General features: G+C 41.4%; 1 protein-coding gene across 2 annotated transcripts in view; it reads right to left on the bottom strand.

Annotated features, from left to right (window-relative positions):
* STAC (SH3 and cysteine rich domain) overlaps positions 1-25,002 on the bottom strand; it is a 115,265-nt gene that overhangs the window by 22,522 nt on the left and 67,741 nt on the right. For both annotated transcript variants that reach the window (XM_019538110.1, XM_019538116.1), the window contains exons 3-8: positions 23,233-23,333; positions 19,772-19,853; positions 17,575-17,690; positions 11,749-11,830; positions 6,748-6,818; positions 5,484-5,572 (exon numbers count right to left, since the gene is read on the bottom strand). In XM_019538110.1, the coding sequence (XP_019393655.1) occupies positions 5,484-5,572; positions 6,748-6,818; positions 11,749-11,830; positions 17,575-17,690; positions 19,772-19,853; positions 23,233-23,333 (541 nt within the window). The remainder of the gene's footprint in view (positions 1-5,483; positions 5,573-6,747; positions 6,819-11,748; positions 11,831-17,574; positions 17,691-19,771; positions 19,854-23,232; positions 23,334-25,002) is intronic.

The raw sequence follows: 25,002 nt of genomic DNA, 5'->3' as shown, positions 1-25,002 counted from the left end.
GAACTACCAGCTCTACACACATTAACTTCAGAACTGACCAAACACAGTTAGTTAACCCACGGGCAAACTATGCTAATGTGGCTTTGCTGAGTCTCTAGTTACAGAGCCAGTGAGTGCCAGGCTAGCTTAGGTGTCTCTGCAGTGAGCTGCCTTGCATCATGTAAACACACCTTTCTGGTGTGGCCATTATGCCCGAGTAATCTCTACATGTGTATCTAGGAAGTGAAAGTCAAATTCTTCTCTCTAAGTTGTAAAACTACACATCCCATTGAAGCTCAGGGATTTAGACCATTAAAAATGATTGCAAAATTTGTCCCACTGAGTTCTCATTGACATTTTGATGCCAGGGTAAGGTGATTAGGTCTCAATTGGCCCTATTGATATGCGCAAAAGCTGTAATAATTTCTAGCCTGCAGCTGAACAGAGGCAAAAACACCAGCCACTCTGGCCAAGAATAAACTTTATGGAGTAGTGCTGATTAACATCCCCTCAGGATTTGGTCCTGTGTGTTTTTCATGACAGTCTATGTTAGGGACAGAATGGCTGGACACTATGCATTAGGGGAGGAAATGAGGAAGAATTTTGTATCACAAGCACAGTATCTCTCCCTGGTACAGGGAGACGAGAGGGATGGTGTGGCCTTTGCCTCTATGTATGCCGGCCAGAGAGCCATAGAGAGACGAAGCCTGCATTGGAAGGACTGAGAGGGTGTGATCTCATTTCTTCCCTATTCCATTTCTGTCATTTATATATGTGGGTGGTGAAAGACAGGATTCCTGCATTCCCCCGACTGGAGGGATGACAATAGTGCCCACTTAATGTGTAGCTAACACTGGGCACAAAACAGCTCTTCCAACCCACCCAACTAGTGCATCCACGCTAGAAGTAACCCTCATGCATTGTTCAGGGATCAATTATTCATGAAGGGGATTTGTACACGTGCTGCAGCGGCTTTGAAAAGTGCCTGGCGTTATGGTGCAGGCAGTTGTATAAGTGGTGAAACATGTAGCGATGGACTTTTGAACTAAAACACATTGGAGGTGCATTAGTTCAAAAGTGCACCACCGCCATTTTCTCAGTGCTGATGTGCATTTCACCACTTACGTAACTGCCCGTGTCACAGTGCAGTTGGCATCAGCTTGTGTGAGAAGCAAGCTTGATTAATCCAGTTTGCTCTGAAGCAATGGATCACCGGCGCACTTTGGGACAAAAACATATGTGTATAAATGCCCCAAATGTCTAGCTCCTGCTTCCATGTGACAACGGGAGTTTTGCCACATACTATCATAGTGGCAGTCATGGGCTGTGAAGGTGATGGTGATATAGTGAGCCAAATGTCACCATTCCTCAGCAATTAAAACCTCATTTCTGAGTTTAGAATTCACCCAAAGCTTTCCCTTTGTGCCTATAGGGCAGGCAGGCAGGCATGCTGCAACATCATCCCTTGCCCTGGTAGTTGCCTGCTGCTGGGGCCCAGCTCTGATCTCAGAGCCAGGGCTCAGACACTGTCCACTGCACCAGCAGCAGGCAGCTGTCGGCCCCCGCTCCAGTCTCAGAGCTGCGACTGGGACGCTGTCCCCTGCCTTGGAAGCAGGCAGCTGCCTGCCCCAGCTCCCCCCCTCCCCAGAAGCATGTGTAAAAATGCCCACATAGCCTATGGATTAGAGCAGTTTCTATCCAGTGAAAGGAGAGGGAACCTCTGTCTTTCATGTCTTGCATGAGCCCTCTTGCCACTGGAGAGTTACTGCTTAAAAGGAATTCAAGTCACACCCCCTTTTTGGTAAGACATGGCAGGCACACGCACTTCATTTTATGCGGGAGGTCAATTTAGTTTGGACATGTATATCCTCTGCAGTCCAGACATAGGGGTCTATGCTTCAGAAGTTACCAACATACTTAACATTAGACACTTAACTCTAGGGCTCTAGAATTCAGAGATTTTCAAAGCAGTCTATAATGTAGTTACTAAAATGCTCAATGTAGTGACAGCTGCGTCTTTTTGTGGATGTAGCCCTATGTGCCCCATTGATTTAAATGAAAAACAGGATGTGTGATGATAACAAACATCATTATCTATAGCTATTTGTTAGTCACTGGAAATGTGTACATGGGAAGCCATAATGCACAGTAGAATTAGACTAGGCTACTGCGCATTAGAGCAATACGGCAAAAATTGTGCTAATGTGCAGTAGAATTAGTCTACTGTGCATTAAACTTCACAAAAAACCCAGTCTTTTCTACTGCGCATTAGTGTGAGCTACTGCATCTTTATGTAGTACCTCATAGTAAAGGTACTAAACTTAATGCACAGTAGCAAAGGTGCATTAATGCACATGCAGATGCACCAAATGTGATTTTAGTCTACTTCCTCTTTGACTTTTGGCCATCATATAAAATCTGCTACTATAAACAAGTTGCATTGCTTTCAACTTTATTTGGCAGCTCACTAGAGAGGGCAGGGGAGTCCTATTTTATCAACCATCAGACACAATGCAAGACACAACTCTTTTTCCAATTGGGAGGGAGTGAATGGACTCTGCAGGGAATCTTAATTATGTTCTCAGCCCCTGGGTTATTGTGTATGCTTGGGGAAGGTGGCTACAAAGTATTTTTAAAATGGCGCCCTCTTTAAAGGAATGAATGTGCGAACCAAAAGGCATAAATAAATACAATGATTCTACATGGGAGTCCTAAATACTGGGTGCATTTACACATGTGATTATTATGCACAAATAAACTCCAGAGCTTATTGCTCCAGAGTTTTTGCTCCTGGCCATGCCCTTTGAATGTGTGCCCACAAGCAAAAAAAATCTCTGGAGCATATTGTTCCAGAGTTTATTTATGCACAGCATGTGAAGCTGGATCAGAGCTTCCTGGGCTGACAGGTCACCCAAGGGCTGTTCTGATGGGATCTACATGCTGTGGAGGGGCTAGCTGAGGCATGAGGTGCTTCAGTGCAGGGCTGCTGGGTAACCTTGTGATGAAGCACCCTTGTGCCTCAGCTAGCCCCACCACTGCACATGGAGCCAGGTCAGAGCATCCATGGGTTGGCAGGCTTATTCCTTGGATCCCTTGCCAGCCCAGAGCTGCTCCAACTGGGCTTCACATGTTGCAGGGACAGGGAGAGAAAGGGGAAGGGAATATGGCTGGCTGAGGCATGAGGGTACTTCAGCATGGGAGCTGCTCATGCCTCAGCCTGCTGCTCCCAGCGTGTAAAACCTGGTGAGAGCAGCCTTGGGCTGATGCGTTGACCCCCACATCCCCTGCCAGCCCAGGTTGCTTTGACCAGGCTTCACATGCTGCAGATGGTCTGGCTGGGGCACAAGGTGATTCAACATGGGCGTTCCCTGCACTGAAGCACTTTCATGCCCCAGACAGCACTGTCACCATCTACACATGCACAGCAGTGCATAAAACCAAAAAACTAATGCCACTTGTGTTTAGCCAGACTACCCTGTGGTGGTTTTTATTAGTCTACTGAGACCTAATAGGGCTGCATGTGTAGATGGTGACATTTTACTGCAGAGCTATTAGTCAGCTCTGCAGTAAACATCTTGTGTAGATGCGCCCACAGAGTGGCTAATAAATGGGGTTCTTTATTCCTACAAAATGTCATTTTATTATTCTACTTTTTGTTGTCTAAAAAAGTTCTCATACCCAGAACAAAACAAGTGTGGAAATATGGCAGCTACGCATAAAGGTCGAAGAGCCTGTCATTTTTGCTTTGCTTTCCACCCACTCTGTCTTGAGCAAGAAAAGGGCACAGCTGGAAACTGGGAAATGAGCTTTCAAAGAGAGATGGGCTGAAGAGTGAGACTTCTCTCCCGTGACTTTTTAAGCATGTCATATTTGAGTCACCATCCTACTCCTTTGACCCTGGGTAAATAATGAAGCGAGCTGACATATTTCATAAACTGTGCTCAAAAAAGACAGCATTCCTAAAACCTGTTGAAATCCCTGCAATCATCCACTTATGATGAGTAGTTTGAACCACAGTTTGTTGAAGTCAGTTGAAAGATTGTTATTGGTTTCAATGGGCTTTAAAGCCCTGTGGTGCTAGGGATGAGCTCTGCTGCAAAAATGGAGTAAAAAGAAGTACAGGAAAGATATTTGAAATAGGCCATGTTGCAAATGAAGCCAAGAACACATCTATTTATGTGAAAATAGTGTAGCTGCTATCCAGTCTCTTGAAATCCTCACCTTTCCCCTTTTCTGAGGCAAAATCTCAAGGGGGAGTAAAATCAAATAGCAGTAGTATTGCTTCTGATTGACTGGATAACCCAAACAATCCTAAAGCTAACTAAGTTTCAGTTTTTAGCTGCTGAAAAAAAATTATCTTAAGCCAATTTTTCAAAATTGGTTTTCTAATAAAAAGGTAAAAAATTGTCAGGGACACCAGACCATTTCTACAAGAAAATTTATTTAGTAGAAAATCCAGTTTTCCTTTGGAAAAAAAAAAGTGTTGGCTAGACAATTTTCAGTAAGCCGTAATCATCATCCTACTTATTTATTTGGATTGACATAGGCAGGCGTGCGCGCGCGCGCGCGCGCGCACACACACACACACACACACACACACACACACACACACACACACACACAGAGGCCCATGCACTCCAACTGCACACACATTCTGCCAGAATGGGAGACATTTCCTTGCTTAATGCTTCCAGAAAAGAAGAATTTCTGAAACCTGAGTCCTCCCCTGTCCTGCTAAAGGCCAGAAGAATTGGAAAAGGAGGCTGTAGTAAATGGAGATTCTGAAAATTATAGTGTCTCTCCTGCCAAATGTAGTAGAAAAGAAAGAGAGAAAGTAATGGGATATAAGGATGTTCACAAGTCCAAGTGCACCAAGGAGAAGGAGAAGTGCCTGAAAGTGTTGGGAAAAAGATCCTGAGTGTCATGTTTAAAAGATCATTAAGCATTTAGACTGAGAGTCTCAAATGAATTGGTGTGCCTCAACAGTAAATGGGGAATTAGGGGGAATTAGCTAGTGCACTATAAAATTGGACCCTAACTTGCTGTTCATTTTCTTTTTAGTACAGACAAGCTGAAGAATACCCTTGTGAGAGGTAACTTATTCTACTCTGAAAATGCAGAAAGGTTCCTTGCAGTTAGCATGCAACAAGATTGTCCACTCAGGGAGTTAATACAGAAAAGTGAGTGCGCTTGTAAATTCACACCGTAACTTGCTGCAGACTAATTTCTCTATGTAGATAAGCCCAAGTCCCAATGTTTTTTGCTGGGCTTTGGCTTCCAGTTGGATAATTTACCTCTGATACCTGATGTCTTATTTTTAATGGTAGGAAGACAGAAAGGACAGATAATTAAATAACCATGAGAATATGTTTTTCTGACTGCTACCTTGAAAAAAAATGCAGAACAAAAACTAAAATTAAAAGAAAAGTACAATAGTAACTTATGTTGGCAGAACTCTTGATTCTCATGGGTCAAGTCAATATATAAATATGTCAGTTCTTTACCTCATCTCCAAGTCTTCATTCTCTTGTGGTACAAATTTGTACAAGGCAACGTAGGTGTTCATTTGTAACATGTTTTTGAAAAGTGGTCCCTTTAAGAAAAAAGAAATGAGACAATGTAAGAATAAGGTGCCATAACTGCTGTATCTTAAAGAAATCTGGGACTCAGAGAGAACATTTGACTCCATATCTGAACTTTAACATTGAAATTTCAGTCCCAGATTTTGGTTCATCCCATTACACTAATACGGATCTGAGGGAATGGGGCACTAAACACTTTTAGGGAAATTGGTTTGGATATATAGTTGGCTATAAATCCAGTATATGTATAAATGGGTTCTAAGGTTTGCAATAACTAGACTTTAGAACCACACATTCAGATCATGACAGAGATGATTCAGACCTTCATTCTCCAGAGGTAGATAAAGAAACATCAGTGTAATTTAGTGTTTGTAGGTTGTTAGGGAGAGATTTTAAAAACAAATGTGCTGCCTGTTCTGTGTGATGTCTGCATGCAGTGCGCCCTGCAGTGCATTGCTGCCATTATACAATGTTTGTAAATGACAAAGTGTTTATTATGCACAGTCCAGGATAGAAGTGTTATAAAATCATGTAACAGAGCTCATGTGGCAACCATCAGTTCCTCCTGGATCATGGTGTATGTATGAGGGCCACCCAGACCTTCAACCTTGCCTGGGCAAGAATTTTTGGAGGAGTAGAAGCTGTCCAGACTTTTTACTTTGCCCTCAGCCCACTGAGACAGACTCCAAAGACCAGACCAGATGTGGGGTGCCCCCATGGCCGTAGCTGTATAAGTGTCTAGGAATTGAACCCAGGTTTCTTGTGTGGTAGGCAAGGATTCTATCACTGAACCACAGGGGATGCTGAACAAAGCTCAAGAGATGGTGATGTGTGGTCTTTCCTTAACTCATGTAACTGCCCAAAACTTTAAAGGAAGGAAATTGACCCCTCCTTGTATTACTCCTGTCTCCACTGGCACTTCTACAAGGCTCTAGTGAGAATCTGGGCTAAAAGGGACTGGAGAAAGGCAGTAGATCTTTTCCAAATGTCTTTTCCAATGCCTGTTTCAGTAGTTACAGCTGTAAGATTGCACTATTTGACTAAAATCTGCACTGCTTGGGTTTACTGTTGGACTCTTTGTGTATGACAATATCAGTTTATAAGAGACTCACCCAAGTTCTTCTCTATTAGAAATAAACCTCTTAAATCAATTTGCATGTTCAATATACTCTCATTAATTCCTTGCCTGTACTGGGGAGTTTGTTCTTTTTGGTTCTTCTCCAAAGTGTTCTGTGCCATTTTCTGAGTATGTAAACACTGAAATAAAACAAACACATGAAAAACTGGTAATAGCTGAAGGTTCAACATCATTTGGCTTATCTTAATACTTCTACTCTGACTCTTCACTCCATCTTTCAGTCATGTTCTCCTTACACAAATCAGTCATTTCCATTGCTCTAACATCTACAGGACCCAACAAAAACTAAGGCCCATTGGCTATTGTGATGAATCATTTGGGATGGGCCTTCCATGGTGAGGCCATTGTGCTGCCCCACGCACAACCAGCAGGGCAGACAGTAATGAACTGTCTGCACAATAATATCACAATTAAACTTATTATCTTACTCCAGTTGTTTCCTGAGTTGATTAGTACCTTTGTTTCATCCAGCTCACCTGCTGACTTTGATGGCATTAGCCCACCAACTGGATTTCCTCCCTATATTGTAAAAACTGCTATCTGATTTTTAGAGAATGACGTATCTCAGTTCTCAGCAAAGCTTGAACATTATTTTAAAAGTTAGAATCCATCAACTGTTATGACCCTAAAGCCCTCTGAAAAGTTTAGGACCACAGTTTACTTGTATACTTTCTAACAATAGTTCAGAAGTTTCCAAAGAACCAGTTTTTAATAGAAGACTAAATACTTAGTGCAGGGGTCTGCAACCTATGTGAGATGTGATCTGACCTGGGGTGCTGAGCAGCAGCAGGGGGATTGGCAGGACTTGGCAGCATTCTGCAACAGGGGTATCAATGGCACGTGGTAAGCAGGGTACCAGAATGGGACTCTTTTGGTAAGTCTGTGCTGCCCGGCTGCAGCTGCTGCTCTGAATGGCAGGGGTGAATGGTGACAGCATCTGCAAGAGATGTACACGCCGGGTTTGGGAAATGCTGGCCTAAGGCAACACTTGGTGGCACATGGTGGTAGGAGGATGGCAAGGGAAGTGTTTGGGTTACAAGCAGCAGCCCACCTCCCAGCTCAGCCACAGTACTTTGTATAACATTGCTTGTATCATTACTTGTATTACGAATTATTTTCATAATATTGCTGCTCCCCCTTCTAGTGTATTTTTCTCTCATTTTTCTAAAATGTAGATTAAGGAAAATAGAAGCTAAGGAACTGCTGAACTTCTGCTGAATCTTTCTCACTCTTCCCTATTGCATTTCTCATTGTGAACTGAAAGCCAGACAAGAATCTGTCTTTAAGAAAAGTCTTCCCCAAGATTTAGGTAGTAAATCTATTTTTGGAGACAAAATTGTCTGAGACAACTGAGAAAACAGAGTGTTAATTGCTTGAATAGGAGGGATGAAATGTCAGGTGCACGGACTGGACAGGAAAAAGAGGGACATTAATTAGTACAAACACAGCCAGTAAAGATGTGGATGATCCTGAGAAAATTTCAGTCCAGTTCTAGTCACAGTATTCAAAGATGTTTGAACACAAACTGGATTGTATCTTGAATACTTAAGCTGAAAACACTCCCGTTCTATTTACCTGGTTCAAGCAATGCTAATTTTGACACCTCTCTGAATTGTTTGTCCAGCCCCACAGTAAATAGAGTGAATCTACAAATTGTGGAGGAACTGAGGAGCTGATCCATTGATTTTCAACAGTAACGAATTTACACCTGTGTCACAGTGTATAATGCCACTATTGTGACTGGCTAATGTTTTACAACCAATTGGCAGAGTTGTAAATAACTATACAAGTTACAAGGCAGGATAAAGGTCAGCTCACAGTTTGTTTGGACATATTAGGAGATGAAAATTTTTTTCCATATGAATTTTTATTTTCTGGATATTGAGGGGAAGGAGTCATGAAAAAAGGGGTTAAATAAAAAAGTCCTGGTGAATAATGTGTGAAATAATACTGAACATTTTTTACATCTATTGTGCATTTCTATAGAGGATGTTAAGATGCTCTGCAAGCTACTAGACTGTGGTTTTAATCTGAAAATACACCACATGAATATGGTACTTTCTAGTTCATCAGATCAGCTTCCTTTGTGTATTCAGGGTAATTTCTGCTGGACTTACAGTGACAAAAATAAAACTTAACTAGTAGCTTTGGGCCCTGGTAGCCATGTAGAATAAACATAACCAAGAGCTAGTAAGCTACATTGTATTCTTGGTCTATCAGCAGAAAATTCTTCTTGGCATGTTTCTTTCCTCTTACGTCTGAAGTGGTGACACCTGCACAAACTGCCTGTTGGCAGTGGGGTCATGTAGGTGTCACTAAAATTGTAATTTGTCTTTCAAAACTTTTATCACTAGTGGTGATCCACACAAAGGAAAGAACATATTTGACTCTCAGAGGCCCATCTTTAGAAGGGAATAAACCAGCCTGCTAGACTTATTTATATAGTACTTCTGTAGCTGGTATTCTAAAAATTCCATCTACTGGAATTTTTGTTTTTAAAGGAAATCAGGCTTGCCAGGGAAAGCAAAGCCCAACGGACCTGTTTCATCAGAGTTACTGGAGCTTTATATAACAGCAACTCCAGATAGAATCACTGCATATCACTTTAAGCCTGGAGGAAAAAGGTAGATCACAAGAACATTTTAAAATAAGTTCATTACACTCTTAATCTTTATTTGGTTCTTTCTCTTAGATTATTACCTGAGATGCACAAACACTAAAGGACAAAGAAACTATGAGGACTTTTTTCCCCATACACTAGAAATTCATCTGTTTTCCTATTTGTTTGCAGTAGGAGAAGCACGAAAACCATGTGGGAACTCTGGGAGCATGAAAAAAGTTTTGCCATTTCATTTTGTCATTTGGTTTGTGGAAGCAGCATGGGCACTTTATGCTGCATAATTTATACACTGAGCCATTGAAAGGTGGATTGTAAAGAAAGTTACTATTGATCAAAGGAATCATTAATTTGCCACGGACGTTGTTGAGAGGTTGGACACATGTTGAGTTCTCTAAACTTGTCTCTTTCAGCAAGTTTACTGAATGCATCCAAGTCACATAGATCCCATAGGAAAAAATTCTGGACTCAAAACTAAGGTGGTAAGTGAAAAACTTAAGGTGACAAATTTAAACTTAGGTAGGATGGATTATTAACTGCGGGCCAATAGTTGCACTTCTAAAGTCGATTTACACTTCCAAACCATCAAGTAAGTAGCATCCGGAGGTGTGTGCCAATGAAAAGACGACCTTAAATTGACAACAAGGAAAAGAACTGAACACTGAGAAGAGGAGTGAAACGGTGAGACTAAGTAATAGAAGAGAGGCTCAGAAGAAGGTTAAAATGGGGGAAGGAAGGGATTTTGAAGTTACCACCTCACTAATATTAAAATTATCAGGCCGTATGTTTTTGCAGTGTACATTCTGACTGCATATGCAGTTTTGGAATAATTCTCTGGTGAAAACAGCAAGCAACTCCAATTCTTCCAGCCTGAAGTTTTATTGGGCACAATAAAGTTCTTTCTACCATCACCACAACTGGACTTGGGCACTGCAAAATTAACTACTTAATGCATTATGCTCATGGCTAAGGCATATTCACTGCATGCTGTGTGTTCATAATCACTGGGAAACAGTCATAAACACACATCGTAACAATTATACATATTATTGTTATAATGAAATCATATTACATGCAGCCTTCAAAGGGACAAAGGGTTGGACCTATTTGTATTATTTACGATTTGTATTCCTGGAGCACCTGGAGGTTTTTCATAGATTCATAGATTGTAAGACTGGAAGGGATCTTGGAAGATCATCGGGTCTAGCCCCCTGCAGCAAGCAGGGAAGATAACTGGGGATCAGGTGACCCCAGGAAGGTGACTGTCTAGTCTCCTCTTGAGGATTTGCAGGGTAGATGATTGTACCACCTCTGGAGGGAGCTTATTTCACAGTCTGGAAATCCTGACTGTGAGGAAGTTTTTCCTAATGTTGAGCCTGAATTGATCTTCCAGGAGTTTGTGGCCATTACTCCTGGTTTTCCCCTCGGGTGCCGTGGTGAGCAGTTGCTCACCAAGCCCTTGATGTACTCCCTTAGTGTAGCGGTAAGCTGCTACCAGGTCCCAGCTCAGCCTTTTTTTCCTCAGGCTGAAGAGTCCCACATCCCTCAGGCTTTCCTCATATGGTTTGCCTTTTAAGACTCTGATCATACGGGTGGCTCTTCTTTGGACTCTCTCAACCTTGTCCACGTCCTTGTTAAAGTGTGGTGCCGAGAACTGGACACAGTACTCCAGCGGTGGTCTCACCGATGCTGAGTAGAGTGGGAGAATCACCTCCTTGATTTTGCTGGAGATGCATCGATTGATGCATGCTGGAGTATTATTTGCCCAACTAGCATTGCACTGCCGGCTCATGTTTATACTGTGGTCTATTATTACCTCCAGGATCCTTTCATTTGTGGTGCTAGTCAGTTTGGTGCCACCAAGCCTGTAAGTGTGTTGGGGGTTGCTCATTCCCAGGTGGAGCATTTTATATTTCTTGACATCGATCTTCATCTGATTCCCATCCACCCAATGTGCCAGCCTGTCCAGGTCCGCCTGTATCTGTAGCCTATCTTCAAATGTGACCACGCTTTCCCATAACTTGGTGTCGTCCATGAACTTGGCGAGTGAGCTCTTCACCCCCCACAACCAAAACTGAGGCACACGGTGACTGGAACTAATTATAAATATGAGTACTACATAGTGTGCCCTAAGAAACTATAGGCTAAGCAAACAAGAGGGACAAAGGTATTAATAAAATGCCACAGTAAGTTCGAGGGAGAGGAAGTGAACCCAGAACTCAAGAAAATCAGTTTTTATAGATTCTAAGGCTTTGAGAAATTAACCCACTTTGGTAAAGAACACCTTTCAAATTCTTCCCTTTCATTCTTTGGCCAAATCACCCCCCAAATCAGAATATGCCATAAGGAAAAGCTGCAACAGTTCACATTGATTGCTCATGCTACTCCATCACTTTTGTGCATCTGCAAATGCTGGAAAATCCTGCACTCACCACTGTTGCTGCGTTTCCTGTTTATGTCAAATGTGCCTCCTGAACCATCCGTTTCCTCAGGAACTTCTGCCAGGTCTGAAGTCTATGAGTGAACAAGATGGGATAAGACAGAAAGAGAAGCAGTGAAGCAAAATGAAATCACATCAGAGCCTTAAGTAAATGCAGAAGCTTGGTATTGAGCCTTGTGATGCATCAAGGGCAGGGATCCCCACCCCAATTTCTGGGCCAACATAGGGATTGGGGGCACAGGCCTGCAGCCTGGCCAGACCCAATGCCCAGCAGCAGAGGGGGTGGGGAGTGGAGTGGAGTTGTGGACCCCCAACTGTCAGCCCCCATTTATGCATCACCTACGGTATTGAGAGAAGAGTAAGTCAACCTGAGGTGATTGCTGCTAACATGATATCAAGTGGTGCAGTTCAAGTAGTTAATGGGAGGCAGGAGAAAGCTCAGGATAAATTTCAGCTGTAAATATTCAGTCTTGTGTACAAGATGTACGCATAGCACATGTTGTAAGAGTTAACAGAATAGGCATTAATAAGAACTTCTTGATATACAACAATTTTTGGTGCTTGCAATGGTTGCTTAATTAATTGCAGTTATGTTTCATAAGAATACAAATGCTTTTCCATTTATTGAAACATTTACTTTTCAATTATTAATCAAGAATATATTACAAACATTGAACGTCAAAGGTGACCTCTATTCCTGTGACTCTGGGAAAGGAGTGTCTGGAATGTGGAGCAGTGAGATTAGTCATAGACTCATAGAAGTGTAGGGTCAGAAGGGATCCCAGGAGGTTATCTAGTTCTAGTCCAACCCACTGTGGGATCATTCCTATCCAAGTGTCTTATACAAATCTATTTTCTAACCTGTTAACAAAACTACAAACCCAACCCTGACACAACCGCAAGACATAGCAAAGCAGGGGGCCAAAGGCAGCAAAAGTCCTGTGGCTGCGAAGGTTGTTAAAATATCTTCAAAAGATCTGAAGAAGATGGCCATGCCCCCTGCTACAGAGGAAGGCAAAAAATATTCCAAATTATTCTGACTTTGGGGTAAAATTCTTTCCTGACTTCATATATGAAGATCACCCTGACTCTGAGAGGATGGGGATGATGATCTAGCTAGGAAGCTCTAAGTTAGCCCCAGCAGAAGCACTGGAAAACCCCAGTCAAAATCCCCAGCCTTGACTGCAGCTGCACATACTGCTTTTGAAAAAGGGATAGAAAACCTCCTGACACACAGAGCAGCAGGAGGGGAAAACTTATTCTTTGCTGGCTCCACGTGGCAACCAAGAAGCCCAAAAGCATGGGAAATACCCACAGTAGAACATAGGCATAGCTTCTCCTAGATAATCTGACCAATGTATGTCCAACCTCCTCGTGAACAACCCTAATGCCTAATGATGGCAAATCCACAACTCCACTGCCTCAGTTTTTCCTGATATCCAATCTAAACCTACTTTGCTGCAAGTTCAAGTCATTGGTAGTCCATGTCCTACTTTCTTCATCGAGAGAGAAAAGGTGTTTTCTTTCTTCTTTATGGCATTTCTTCAAGTATTTGAAGACTGCTATCATGCTTCATCTAAATTGCCATTTCCAGAGGCTGAATATGCTTATTGCCTTCAACTTCTACTTATGTGGCTTGCCTTCCAAGCTCTTTATTATTTTTATTGCCTGCCTCTGAACCCTCTCTAACTTCTCCCTGCCCTTTTTAAAATGTAGAGCCTAAAATAACTGTACACAGTACTCTAGATCAGGTCTAATCAGTGCCAAGTACAGCGGCACTTTCATGTTTTATGTTTTTCATCTACTGGTTCTATTGATGCATACCAAAACTACATTTGCCTTTTATGTAACTGCATCACACTGCAGACTTGTATTGAATCTGTGAACTACCGAGCCGCTCGGATCCTTTTCCATAGTGTTGCCATCCAGCCAGGTGTCACCCATTTTGTATTTGTATTTTTGATTTTTCTTCCTGAGGTGTAGCACTTGGTATTTGTCAGAACAGAACTTCATCCTTTTAGTTTTAGCCAGGCTTTCCAATCTGTAAAGATTCTTTGAAATAGTGCTCCTGTCCTCCAATGTATTTGCAATCCTTTCCAGTTTTGTAGTCTGCAAACTTGCTCAAGAAATGCCCAGTTCCAGCATCCAAATCTTTAATAAAAACATTGAACAACAATGGGCCCAGGACAATCCCCTGCACCTAATTTATTTTAGAGAAGGTATTTTATTGGTATAGTTTCAGGCTTCAAAATCATATTGTTTAAAGGCCTGATCTTATACGCTTTAGTGAAATGAATAGCAATTTTACATGAGTCTCTTTGCTGGAATCAGGAGATACTCAATACAAAGCTTTCAGAATCTGACCTAAGAAACTTCACTTTCTAAACTCTACCCACCTGTCTACTTTGGAGATTATTTTAAAAACATCTCTCTAAATTGAGAGTCTAAGATTTTTTCTCATGTGAAAAGCTGTTATCCTTTGTATAGCCTTCTTCATTTCCTAATAACTTTTTATTGAAGTGCTCTCGAACATTTCACCCTACCATTTAATTTCTTACAATGTTCTGCAATTACTGTGTATATACAAGGAAAACAACTGCTTTGCAGGCCTGTACTTACATTGCAAGAAAAAAGATAGAGCAAAAAGTGCACCCTAGCTATACATAAAGGTTCACACCAAAGGTATGGAACACTTTCAAATGTCCTAGTATTGTTTCCTTTCACTACTGTTTGTAACAAAGCTGTTTGGAGGATGAAAAGCTATATTTGTTCTCTAGCAAAGATGTCCACCCTCTTCAACATCCATACACATAATGATTGTTTTTGTAGGGTTGTTTATAAATATGGGGCTGTTGGCACAGATTGTTTATTAAATTAGAAAAAAAAACCCCAACAGCATTTTCAGGTTCCTGGATTTAAAAACAGATTTATATGGAAATTATAAACATACCATGTAAAAAAAAAATAATATTATAAATTGACTGACTTGTCCATTGCTTTTAAATGACAAACATGATAGGAGTGTTAGACATGACTTGATCAAGGCATCAAGTCAAGACATCTACATTCTGGTTGTGTTGGCAAACACCTTGCACAATCATTACAAATGTAGCCTGGGGCTATGTGGCAACCCTAAGTTAGCAGGGAAGGTTCCTGGACTGCTTGGGCTGGTGCAGGGAAACCAAAGAAAGTAGGGAACTACATTAACATTTTAAGACTGGAATATCTGAGAAGAGACATACACTGAAGGCATGAGAGTTGTGAGGGGTATGTGATATGTGAGGGATGTGAAAAGCATGGCATCCAGAAGGAGGTACAGTTTCGCTTATAAAATCCAGGCAGAGAAGAGACCTGTGGGATCTCCTCCTTGTCACCTAAGAACATCTGCAGATCCCCCAGAAGGACTTTCTGCATACCTGGCTACAAGGAGACACTCTGCCCTCAAGATTATGTAAGATCTATGCAAGGCTTTCTGTTCTCTTTCTGGCTTATTGCATTGTATTTTAAATTAGGCTAAGTTGCGGGTGCATCTATATGAGACGCTAAATGCACAGTAGACTTATTCTACTGTGCATTAGCACATTATGGCAGAAGCTGTGCTAATGCTCAGTAGATTTTGTCTACTGCCCATTAGTATCACTAAAAGACCATGTGCTGGCACTATTGTGTAGTAGCACCAGTTACTGTCCATTGAGTTAGTATCTGTTGTTACATTTACTAAACTTAATGCACTGTAACAATGACACATTTACGTATATGTAGATGTGCCTGTGCGTGCTGTCACTGGGTGTATCTACATGTTCATTAATGCACATTGAATTTAGTACCTCTAATGTGAGGCACTAAATAAATGTGCATTAGGCTGCCCCAATACAGCAAAAGCACACTTTTTTTTTAGTGATGCTTAATGCGCAGTAGCTTAACTTTACTGCAGATTAGCATGATTTTTTACATAACATTTTTCTCAAAGTTTATGCAAAGTTTTTCTGTTGTTCTTTGTAGTGTGCTTGAAGTTGCATATTGCCATGCTCAATAAGTGGGCTCTTCAGAGACTGGATTATTCTTGTTTAAACATTTATAAATTCAGTGCCACTACCTGAAGTCTAACATGAAGTCTGGTAACAGTTGGTATTGCTATGCTTTCCTCCTAAAGGTCTCAAGGGCAAGTTCCTGTTTTGCATCACCTATAAACTTAGCAGCTGCGCTAGGAATACCCAAGTACATAATTCACAACTTCCATTGTGATCACAATGGAACAAAAGACCCTCAAGGACCAGGTCTGCAGAGCCATGGGAGGTGAGAAGCAAGAGTAAAATATTCCGTGACCTTTATTTCTATAAGTGCTCACTCATTGCTGGCTCACAACCGTATGCCCATTGTTCCAAAGTAAAGGCTTTAAATCAGGAAAACGTATAGTTTCATGTAGCTGTCTTGCAGTTTTCTCTATCATCTATGCACTGACATGTGCTGCGTTAAATCCGCTGTCTAACTTCCCAGGAGAAAATGCCACAACAAACTGGCATTCTGTATTTTACACCTACTCCCCACCTTGCTATTATCAAACCTCCAGGGCAAGCTGACTCTGTCTTTATGTTTTCAATGCACGAGTATTCATTCATAATTTAACATAATGCGTTATTGACCTAGCAGATAATAATTACATTTGAAGAACTGCTGTTCCAGTATAAATTAAATAAGTGAAAGAAAGAGGTATAGGCACTGTAAGAAAGGTGCTAGAATTGTTTTTGGTTTTAAAGAAGGAGGAAAATATTAAGTTTCTTTGAAAATAAAAAGGAACTGAATGAAGGGTATAACGCCTTCATTCAGCTTCTTGAACCTATCATCCTACCCAGCTTTGACAAAAGATTGTATGGTCTTGTTTGGATTAGCTTGAGTTTGCCTATTTGAATTAGTTTCACATATTTGTTTAGAAGTTTATCTGTATAAGTGAGACTGCCATTTATCTCTGCATTTAAATCTGTGTTTAAGGCTGCAGCAAAGTCCTGGTTTAAGTCTTATGATGAACATGGATACATACAAGCACAATTTTAACGTCAAGTGTATACTGAAACACTTTGCTGAATTGGGGCAAAGTCCTGTGAGATTTTTAGGTTAAACTGAATTTCTCTCCGAGGTAAATGTACCCTTTTCCATTGCAGAGGCCTTACTACTATATGGAGATTGTCATTTAACCACCTTGCCTCCTCCTTCATCACCCTAACCTTCAACCCTTCTGAGACATCTTGCTTACAGACTTTTTTAATGAGGAGGTGAGCTGGCATCATATAATCAGCCAGCTATTCTTGAACAACAGGCAAGTACTTTCTTGGGACCCGCATTCCAGAGGTGCCAATCCTTGAAGTTTTCATTGAATTCACTTGAAGTCGTGGACATTCAGCAACTGAGAAAAAAATGCCCTAGCTGTACTCACTAGGGACTTAACCATGGGCTGGTTTAGACACCTGTGTATAAAAGTAAGGACATATGAGCTGCCTCCTTTATCTTCTGAATGAACCATCCATATCAGGGACCCCGTATCAGTCGGCTGCTACTCTTCCTCCTCTGGGTGGAGCTGCAATTCAACCCCAATTCTTCTTCTGGGCAATACAACTACACACTGAAACTGAGAAGCACAAATGCAAATATAACAGAATAGTCTACCTGTTTAATTTTCATTGTTCTTTGTGTCTGGGGTAGATGTTTTTAAAAGCCTGAAATGTAGGCTTTTTTTTCCGGATGGAAAGTCAGCAGTGGTGGCTATGAATGAGTGTGCTGTGGGCTTTCAAAAGGAAAATGAATGATGAAATACAACACTTACAGAATTCCTCTTGGGTGAGTCAGATCCACTTCCAGAGCTGCCCTTCTTGGTTTTCTGTGCCAAAGAAGTTCCAAAGCGGAGGGTTTCATAGACAGGGTCAACCTTATTGCCACAGGCTGCAACAGAAGAGGCAAGACGCAGATAAACTCATGAAAAAATGGGCCCATGACTCACCTTCACTCTTGAGATGTAATGACACGTACCTTTATGGTGGGAGACAAGAACAATAAACATGGTAGACCCATCACACATGTGCTCAATGAGCATGGAAGAATCCTTCCATCTAGAGGATCTGGAGAAATCAAACTTCAGTGGAAGTGGCTTTTGCTTTCTTGCTGCTCTTTTTCTGTTAGACACTTCATTCCTCTTCTATTCCCTAATCCCTCTTTAAAAGAAACTCCCCACTTCATTCCTAACCCTCCTCCCCTGCTTTAGTCACAATAAGGGCATCACTGTTATGGAAATGATTCCACTTGTATCCACTTTTCTTGTTAACAGAACTATTGTAACTGTTCTCACATCTTCTGTGGGGACCTCCATGATGCACTGCTCCTCCCTTTGTCTGGCTCTAGTTCCTTCCTTGACCCTCTCCCCACTTCCCACTCCCAGGAGGATAAAAAAAAAAGGATGTTGGCAGTTTATGGAGTGATCTTGTAGAAGTTTAGTCCCTCTTTGTGTCTCAGCAGCATATGAGCACTTCTCAAACTTTAAAACAACAAACAAATGTTTCACTTGAATCAGAAAAAAATGATGCAAAGATAATGTGGCCCTGATCCTGCCTTAGCCATCACAGGAGAAGACTTCCTGTGCCTATGGCCAGCACAAGCAAAATCAGTGGGTGGGTGTGCAGAGGGCCTGTCCACATGGTTATCACTGTAAGATGAAGTTCTTATATGTATATCGTGCCTTTCAAAACACTTTCAGAAATTATAGACCTGATTCTGATCTCATTACATTGATATAAATGGATATAAAATGGTTAAAAGTCAATAAATTTATACTGGCAAAACAGAGACCTGGGTTCAAGACCTGTAGAATATACAGCAAGGGTTACCAACCTGTGACATGCAGGCTAGAATTGGCCCAAAAAGACATCCAGTGTAGCAAGAGGGATCAGTGTGACAGCTACACTGTGCCAGCTGCCCATCCAATCTGAAGTGCTCCCCTCCACTGTACAGCCTGTCGCTCCACAGCATCTGAGCTGACCCTTGCTGCAGGTAGGGTCAGGAATCTGGCAGCTGGCTGCTCAGAGGAGGAGGAGAGGCAGAGACTTCTGGCCTGCAGCAATGACTGGAAAACAAGTTCCAGCTGACACTAGCTAAAGGTTGTGGACCCTTGATATACAACATCACTGCAGTGCAGCACCCCTGGGGTATAGGGCAATAACCAGTTAGAATACAGCATAACAGTACAATATAGGGAAAGGGAAAGAGAAAGGGAAATGTTGGCTTAGAACTGGAAAACTGAACTCTTATGAAAGGCCAGGGGATCTTTAACGTTACATAGACCAAAACAGCAAAACGCTTAGTACATCGGCTGTTCTTAGATGTAGATGTTACTTAATTTAGTGTATAGCTTCTGTGCTGTCCATTTCTATTGGTCAAATTAGTCATGTGGAAAGTTTTGTTCACCCCCCCCAATTACATACTTTTTATTTCAATATTTAATGTAATTTTAATTTAATTTTTTACTCTGGTTCAACCAAAAGCTTAAATATTTGAACAAATTATAGAAATATATAATATGTGGAAAGTAAAGATGTGAAAAGAAGGTGCATAAGAAAGGAAGCATAATTATTCATTCAAATGCATGATCAAGCCAATGTAAAGCATTGCTCTCTGCCGTTTTAACATACGATAACTCCCATACTTCTTCTCAGCTCAAACCTGCACTGGGGCAGTACACAACCTGCTCTTCTTTTGAATTCCTGCTTTGAGCTCAAATGTTGGTCACAATAAATGTGACAGCAGTTATTTGGATTGTGGGTTCAGATAAACCAGTTCACTACATCTTTTTTTTTTTACATCTGTATTCTGCTTGTCTGAGATGGCAGAAGAACATCTGGTCACCCGTACAGAAAGAAGCAGGAAGAGTAGTTGAGAGTAGATATTACTGTGGAGAGTAAATCCAAGTCTCTGTTGTGCTGTTGCAAAGCACAGCTAAAGGAACAGTAAAATAAAAAGCAATCAAGACTCACCAATAGGCATCACTTCTTTGATACAGCCAAACTGTTCATGAATGAGCAGTGGGGAACTGTAGTAACGTCGAAATCCCTTTGGCTAGAGTGAAACAGAGAAACATGTGATGTGCATCACTGACATGATTGATGTAGCAACACAGAGTGACAGAAATGTTGTCAGCTGTTCTGCTAGTGGTATAACCCTACTTCTCACTGAAAACTGTAAAGAGGAGGAACACAGTATCTGTTAGGCCCTAATGAATCACTGCAGGGTGCATAGAACAGGGATTTTTTTTTTCCCTCTTAGAAACAACTCATTTCTGTCTCTTAATATTTACTTGAAGGATGGCTGCCAGTGTAGGTTTGTGGGATCCAATTTTAGCTTCAGCTTTCAGAAACCTACTCTTAATTAGTGAAAAAGTAATTATAGCAGAAATGCTGAATTATAAAAGACAGCATTCTTGCTCCACTAATTAAAGGCTCCACACATTACTGCTTTTCTAATGACCTGTTTTAATCTTTACCCCTTCCTGGTAATGCCCCATTTTGCAACTTGAACTGCATCTCCACAAATACGACTTTTAGGGCTAACCTTCTTCTCTTGTACATAGCCAGCTAGTCTCTCCAGGAGCCTTTTATGCAGACTGATGGCTTTGTGATGGCTCAATTCCTTCCCACTCATTCAGCAATATTTGGCCAGTGATTTTACAGAGTTTTGGATCCATCGGGCAGGCCTCCATTCTGCCCTATCTCAACTCCAGTCCATGTGCTCCCAGATATGCACGCATGCCAAAGAGGTAGAGGTTTTTTCTGTTGGCTTTTAGAAGCCCACTTTTCTTTGACTAGTAGAACAGCACTGATTCCATTGCCTTTTTGGTCCTATACCACTACAGATCAAAAGAGCAGAATTTGGGTCTATGCGACAACATCTTTCAAATGATACAACCAAACTACCCTCAAAAGCTCATGAAAAATATGCAGCATAAACAAATGAAAGCTGCGCCTTTGCCTGAATCCTGAAACAAGAGAATGCAAACAACGATTGCTGTTGAAATCTTATCATTAGGATGATTCAATATTTTGGGTTAATAAATTTCTTGACCAAAGACAAGCTAAGTTCAGTAGTCCAGAACACAGTTATTACCACATACATAGGCAACACCCTCAGATTGACTTATCATTCCTTATAGTTTGTAGCTAGTTAATATTACCTGAAGTGGGCTCCCCTCCAGATGTCACATGCAGGGTCAAACTAGAATCAGTAAGGAATTTGCATGACTAGGTCACTGCCGCACTCATTAAAAATGATCTTTTCCAAATTGCCCTTGCTGTGCCTGCTCTTTTCTCAGACCCGAGCAAGAATGCAGTGCATTCGACAGCTTGTCTCAGTTTATGCCATGCTCTAATGAAAGATCTCACCTACATAAATCCTCTTTCACGTATTTCCTGGACTATTATGACCACAGCCGCACCCTAACACTACCTTTTCTAAATTGCCAAAGAAATGTTTTGGAGAGACATGCATATCTACTGTACCCCAAGAACTAATGCTATATGGAACTTCTGCAACTGCTAGTAGGCATCAGTATGAACAGAAAAACTGAGAAGGAATACTGGGGTTCCTTAGTGTGGGAAAACTGTGCGACTAATACTCAGCCTTATTTTAATAACAGGCCAGATTCAGAGCTCAATGACTTCAACAGCTGTGTCTACTCCCACCAGTTCTAAATGTGGCCTTTAGAACTGTTTATACATAATTAATAAATGACCAACATAGTTTTTGTTGGCATAATCTGAGGCTCACCTCTTCTAAAATCTTACTTGATTTACATGAACTGAAAGTTCAACTAGACGAAAGTTACATGAACTGAAAGTTGTACTAGATAAGCAATTGCACTTTTCAGTACCCATGAAATTTTGAGAGCATCGCATGCGACTCCAGAAAGCCCCAGGCCATGACTATGAGGATGATTTAAATCAGGGGCAGGCAATTATTTCAGGTGGAGGGCCGCTTACTGAGTTTTGGCAGGCCATCGAGGGCTGCATGACAGGCAGCCAGGGGCAGATAAATATTAATTTTCTTAATTTTGGGGGGGCCTTGCGGGCTGGATAGAATGGCCTGGTGGGCCGCATCCAGCCCCCAGCCCGCATTTTTCCCACCCGATTTAAATGGACTACTTTTTTCCTCGTGTGTAACTTCCATTGGCATTAATAGAGTTTAGGTGATGGCTACATGGTACAATGAAGTGCTGTGCAAAGATAACCCAAATAGCTTAGGTACACGGAACAGCATAGCTGTATTAGTACAGCTCTTGGGTCTATGTAAACTTGTTCCACGGAGAAGCAGGGTATATTAACCAGGATAGAGAACCTTGCTAACATGGCTGTACCCAGTGAGGTAGCATAGGTATCTCTGCCAGGTGCTGCAGTGTGCTATGAACATGCACCTTCACTGTACACAGGTTGTGAAAGAAGGCCCTGAAAGAGTAGGGGTAGATGTCCCAGCTTCACTAAAGTAACTGAAAGTGGGGTCAGAGTTTCAATCTATATGTTCTAGCCTGTGTTTGGTCCTAGGTGCCATAAGATTGAATTGCTTTTTCTCTTTTGACACTAACATTTGTGCAATAGTTGCAATAAAACTCAAGCAGTTTGAAATGCAAGCATTTTCTCTTCTTTCTGGGAATCTAAAACAGGTTGGATTTTCATATTACTATGGGCCTTTTTCTTCCACAAAGCATGGAATATAGGGACCTAAGGACTTTCTCACTGTCATATAAGAGAAGCTATAACGTTCAGCTAGCCAAATACACTCTCTCAGTCAGTAAGGAGTGACTGACATATCAGAGGAAAGTATGAGATTGCTGCATAAGGGACAAAAAGGAAAACACCTCCCTCTCCACCATCAACACCTCCCTCTCCACCATCACAGGTTACATTCTTCGATCTAATGGTTAGACATTATTTAGGAGCCCTAAAAATTATTGTTACTATCCCTGCAAAATAGAACCTGTTTTTTCCAGCTAAGTCATTGTTTCTATAAAATTCTGAAGGTAGAAAAATCAATATACTAATATTTGTAGGATATTTATCAACAATTTAAGTCAGCTGTAATTCTAACAGTTTTTATTAACTTGTAGAATTTATTGAGAGATTCACACTATAGAGAATATACTAATCAGTGAGTCAATGAAAAAAATGCAGTGTCTAGATGAATCAGAGCCATGCAATCAAATACCCACATTCATACAACTATACAGAAACCGTGTTTGTTATCTCAGCTTCTTGAGTAGTAACGAGTATGGGTCTAAAAAATGCATCGTGACATAATGTCAGTCTTTTAAATTAAACAAATTCCATCTTAGTTAATATACCAATTGACTCTGTTCATGTGGTAAGAGCTAACGGGGAAGAATATATGGACTGGATAGATTTCCTAGGGGCTGTGACAGTGTTCAATTTATACAGAGCTGCTTGCTTACCAGTTTGCCCATGCAACGTTGTTGTCCAATACTGTCTGTGCACTTGTGATGGATACTCATCTTACAAGCCTTACAGCGCAGTCCATGTTTAGCATTTGTCCCTGTCAAATGCACAGAGATAATTTAATTAAACAAAATCAATATTTTCCATACATTTAACCAGTGACCTAAAAGAATCAAACAGAAGGCTGATTACAGTTGCATAAGACTGAGTAAAACTTGTATTTTCCTCTCTCCATCCTATGGCTCTATTTGGCTTTTCAGGTTTAGGAGGTTCTGTCCCAGGACAATACTGATTATTACTATTGTAATTATTATTCAGAGTTGCTAAGACTATTATTCAGAGGGTTAGGAAAAATGCCTGTACTTGAGAGTATGCATGTAGATGTTGGTTATTTGAGTAGCTAATCTGGTTTGCATGCTGCTGTACTAAAAATTGATTGATATTGATTTACATTGGCTAGATGATTAAATCCAATCAACTGCTACTTCTGAAGGAAGCACTTCGGGGAAGGATGTCATTAAGCTGATGACAAAATATTAGTCTCTCTAGAAGTTGCTTTCAGGGGCAATGTTTCCTGTAGTGTCAGCTTTCAAGGCACTGAACGTGGGGGAGCAACTATAACCACAGGTCAGGGAATTCTCTGGTGTTTCCAAACAGCCATGGGGTCAGACTTTTCAATATCTCTTGTTAACGTTATAAACAAAATTATTTCAGGCTTACACTTATAACTCCTTTTAACAGAGCTGGAGTGAATGGGGCTATACAGGGTGTAGGTCAAAGTAGAATTAGGTTTAATGCCAGCAATTAATGCCTGAAAGAGGAGGCTTCTTCTGACATTTTGTGACTGACTAGAGAAGCAGAGAGCTGCAGTTAGCCTAGCTGATTATTAACCCATAGGTAGTCATGAGGTCATTACTGCTATTGAAATCACAAAGATTAAAAATCACTCTTCCAGTTGCAGTTGAGTAATACATGCTATAAGTAAGATTTTTTTTCTTTATAAATTGGCCAAATTTCAATTGCACCTCTATTGACTTTTGTGGGGCTGTGCTTGTGTCACAGACAATGACCCACCTTTCCTAGCAGTCAATGACTACAGCAGCAAACGCTGGGGAAACAAGACTCCATCTTCACTATCCTACTAGACTTATAGGGGGGCCTCTGAGACAGACAACATATTATGCCTGCAAGGATTAATGAGAATGTGAATGGGATGACAGTATGTACACTTGGTCTGATTCTCCTTTCATTTATATTAGGTTTATACTAGTAAATAACTATGGCCGTGGGTAGACGAAATGAGTGGCATGTGCGCATGACACTTTAAAGCAAGTTAAATGCTTTTGCACTGCTTTAATGGTGTTGGTTTTTGCATACATTGGTGGTGTATTGCGCAGTAATTCCAGCAACTGTAGCAAATTTGTGGGCGTAATGTGCCTTAAATGACTTGGGGTGCAGCAAACTAAAACTCTTCTAAGAAGTTTTAGTTTGCTGCCCTAAAGCTGCAGAGTGAAACACTGTGCTTCATGCAGGTCAGGGGCTCTGCAGGAAGCCCGCGCAGGTAGCCTGGAAGCAGCTTGGAGCCTGCCTGCCTGGCAGTGGAACCTGCCTGTGGGGGCCCGGTGCTTCCCTCCAAGGACTGCCCGAGCTGGGTGCCACCTGTGGGGAGGGAGGGGGGAGGCACTGTTGTCGCAGAGGGAAGCACCAGCTCCCCACCTGCAGCCCAGGGACTGCTTCACCCGCCTGCAGATCACCCTCCCCTCTCT

This window comes from Crocodylus porosus, unplaced genomic scaffold (assembly GCF_001723895.1).
Source record: "Crocodylus porosus isolate Cpor-Errol unplaced genomic scaffold, CroPor_comp1, whole genome shotgun sequence".
In the NCBI taxonomy this organism is placed as follows: Eukaryota; Metazoa; Chordata; order Crocodylia; family Crocodylidae; genus Crocodylus; species Crocodylus porosus.
This window is presented reverse-complemented; position numbering and strand designations above follow the sequence as displayed.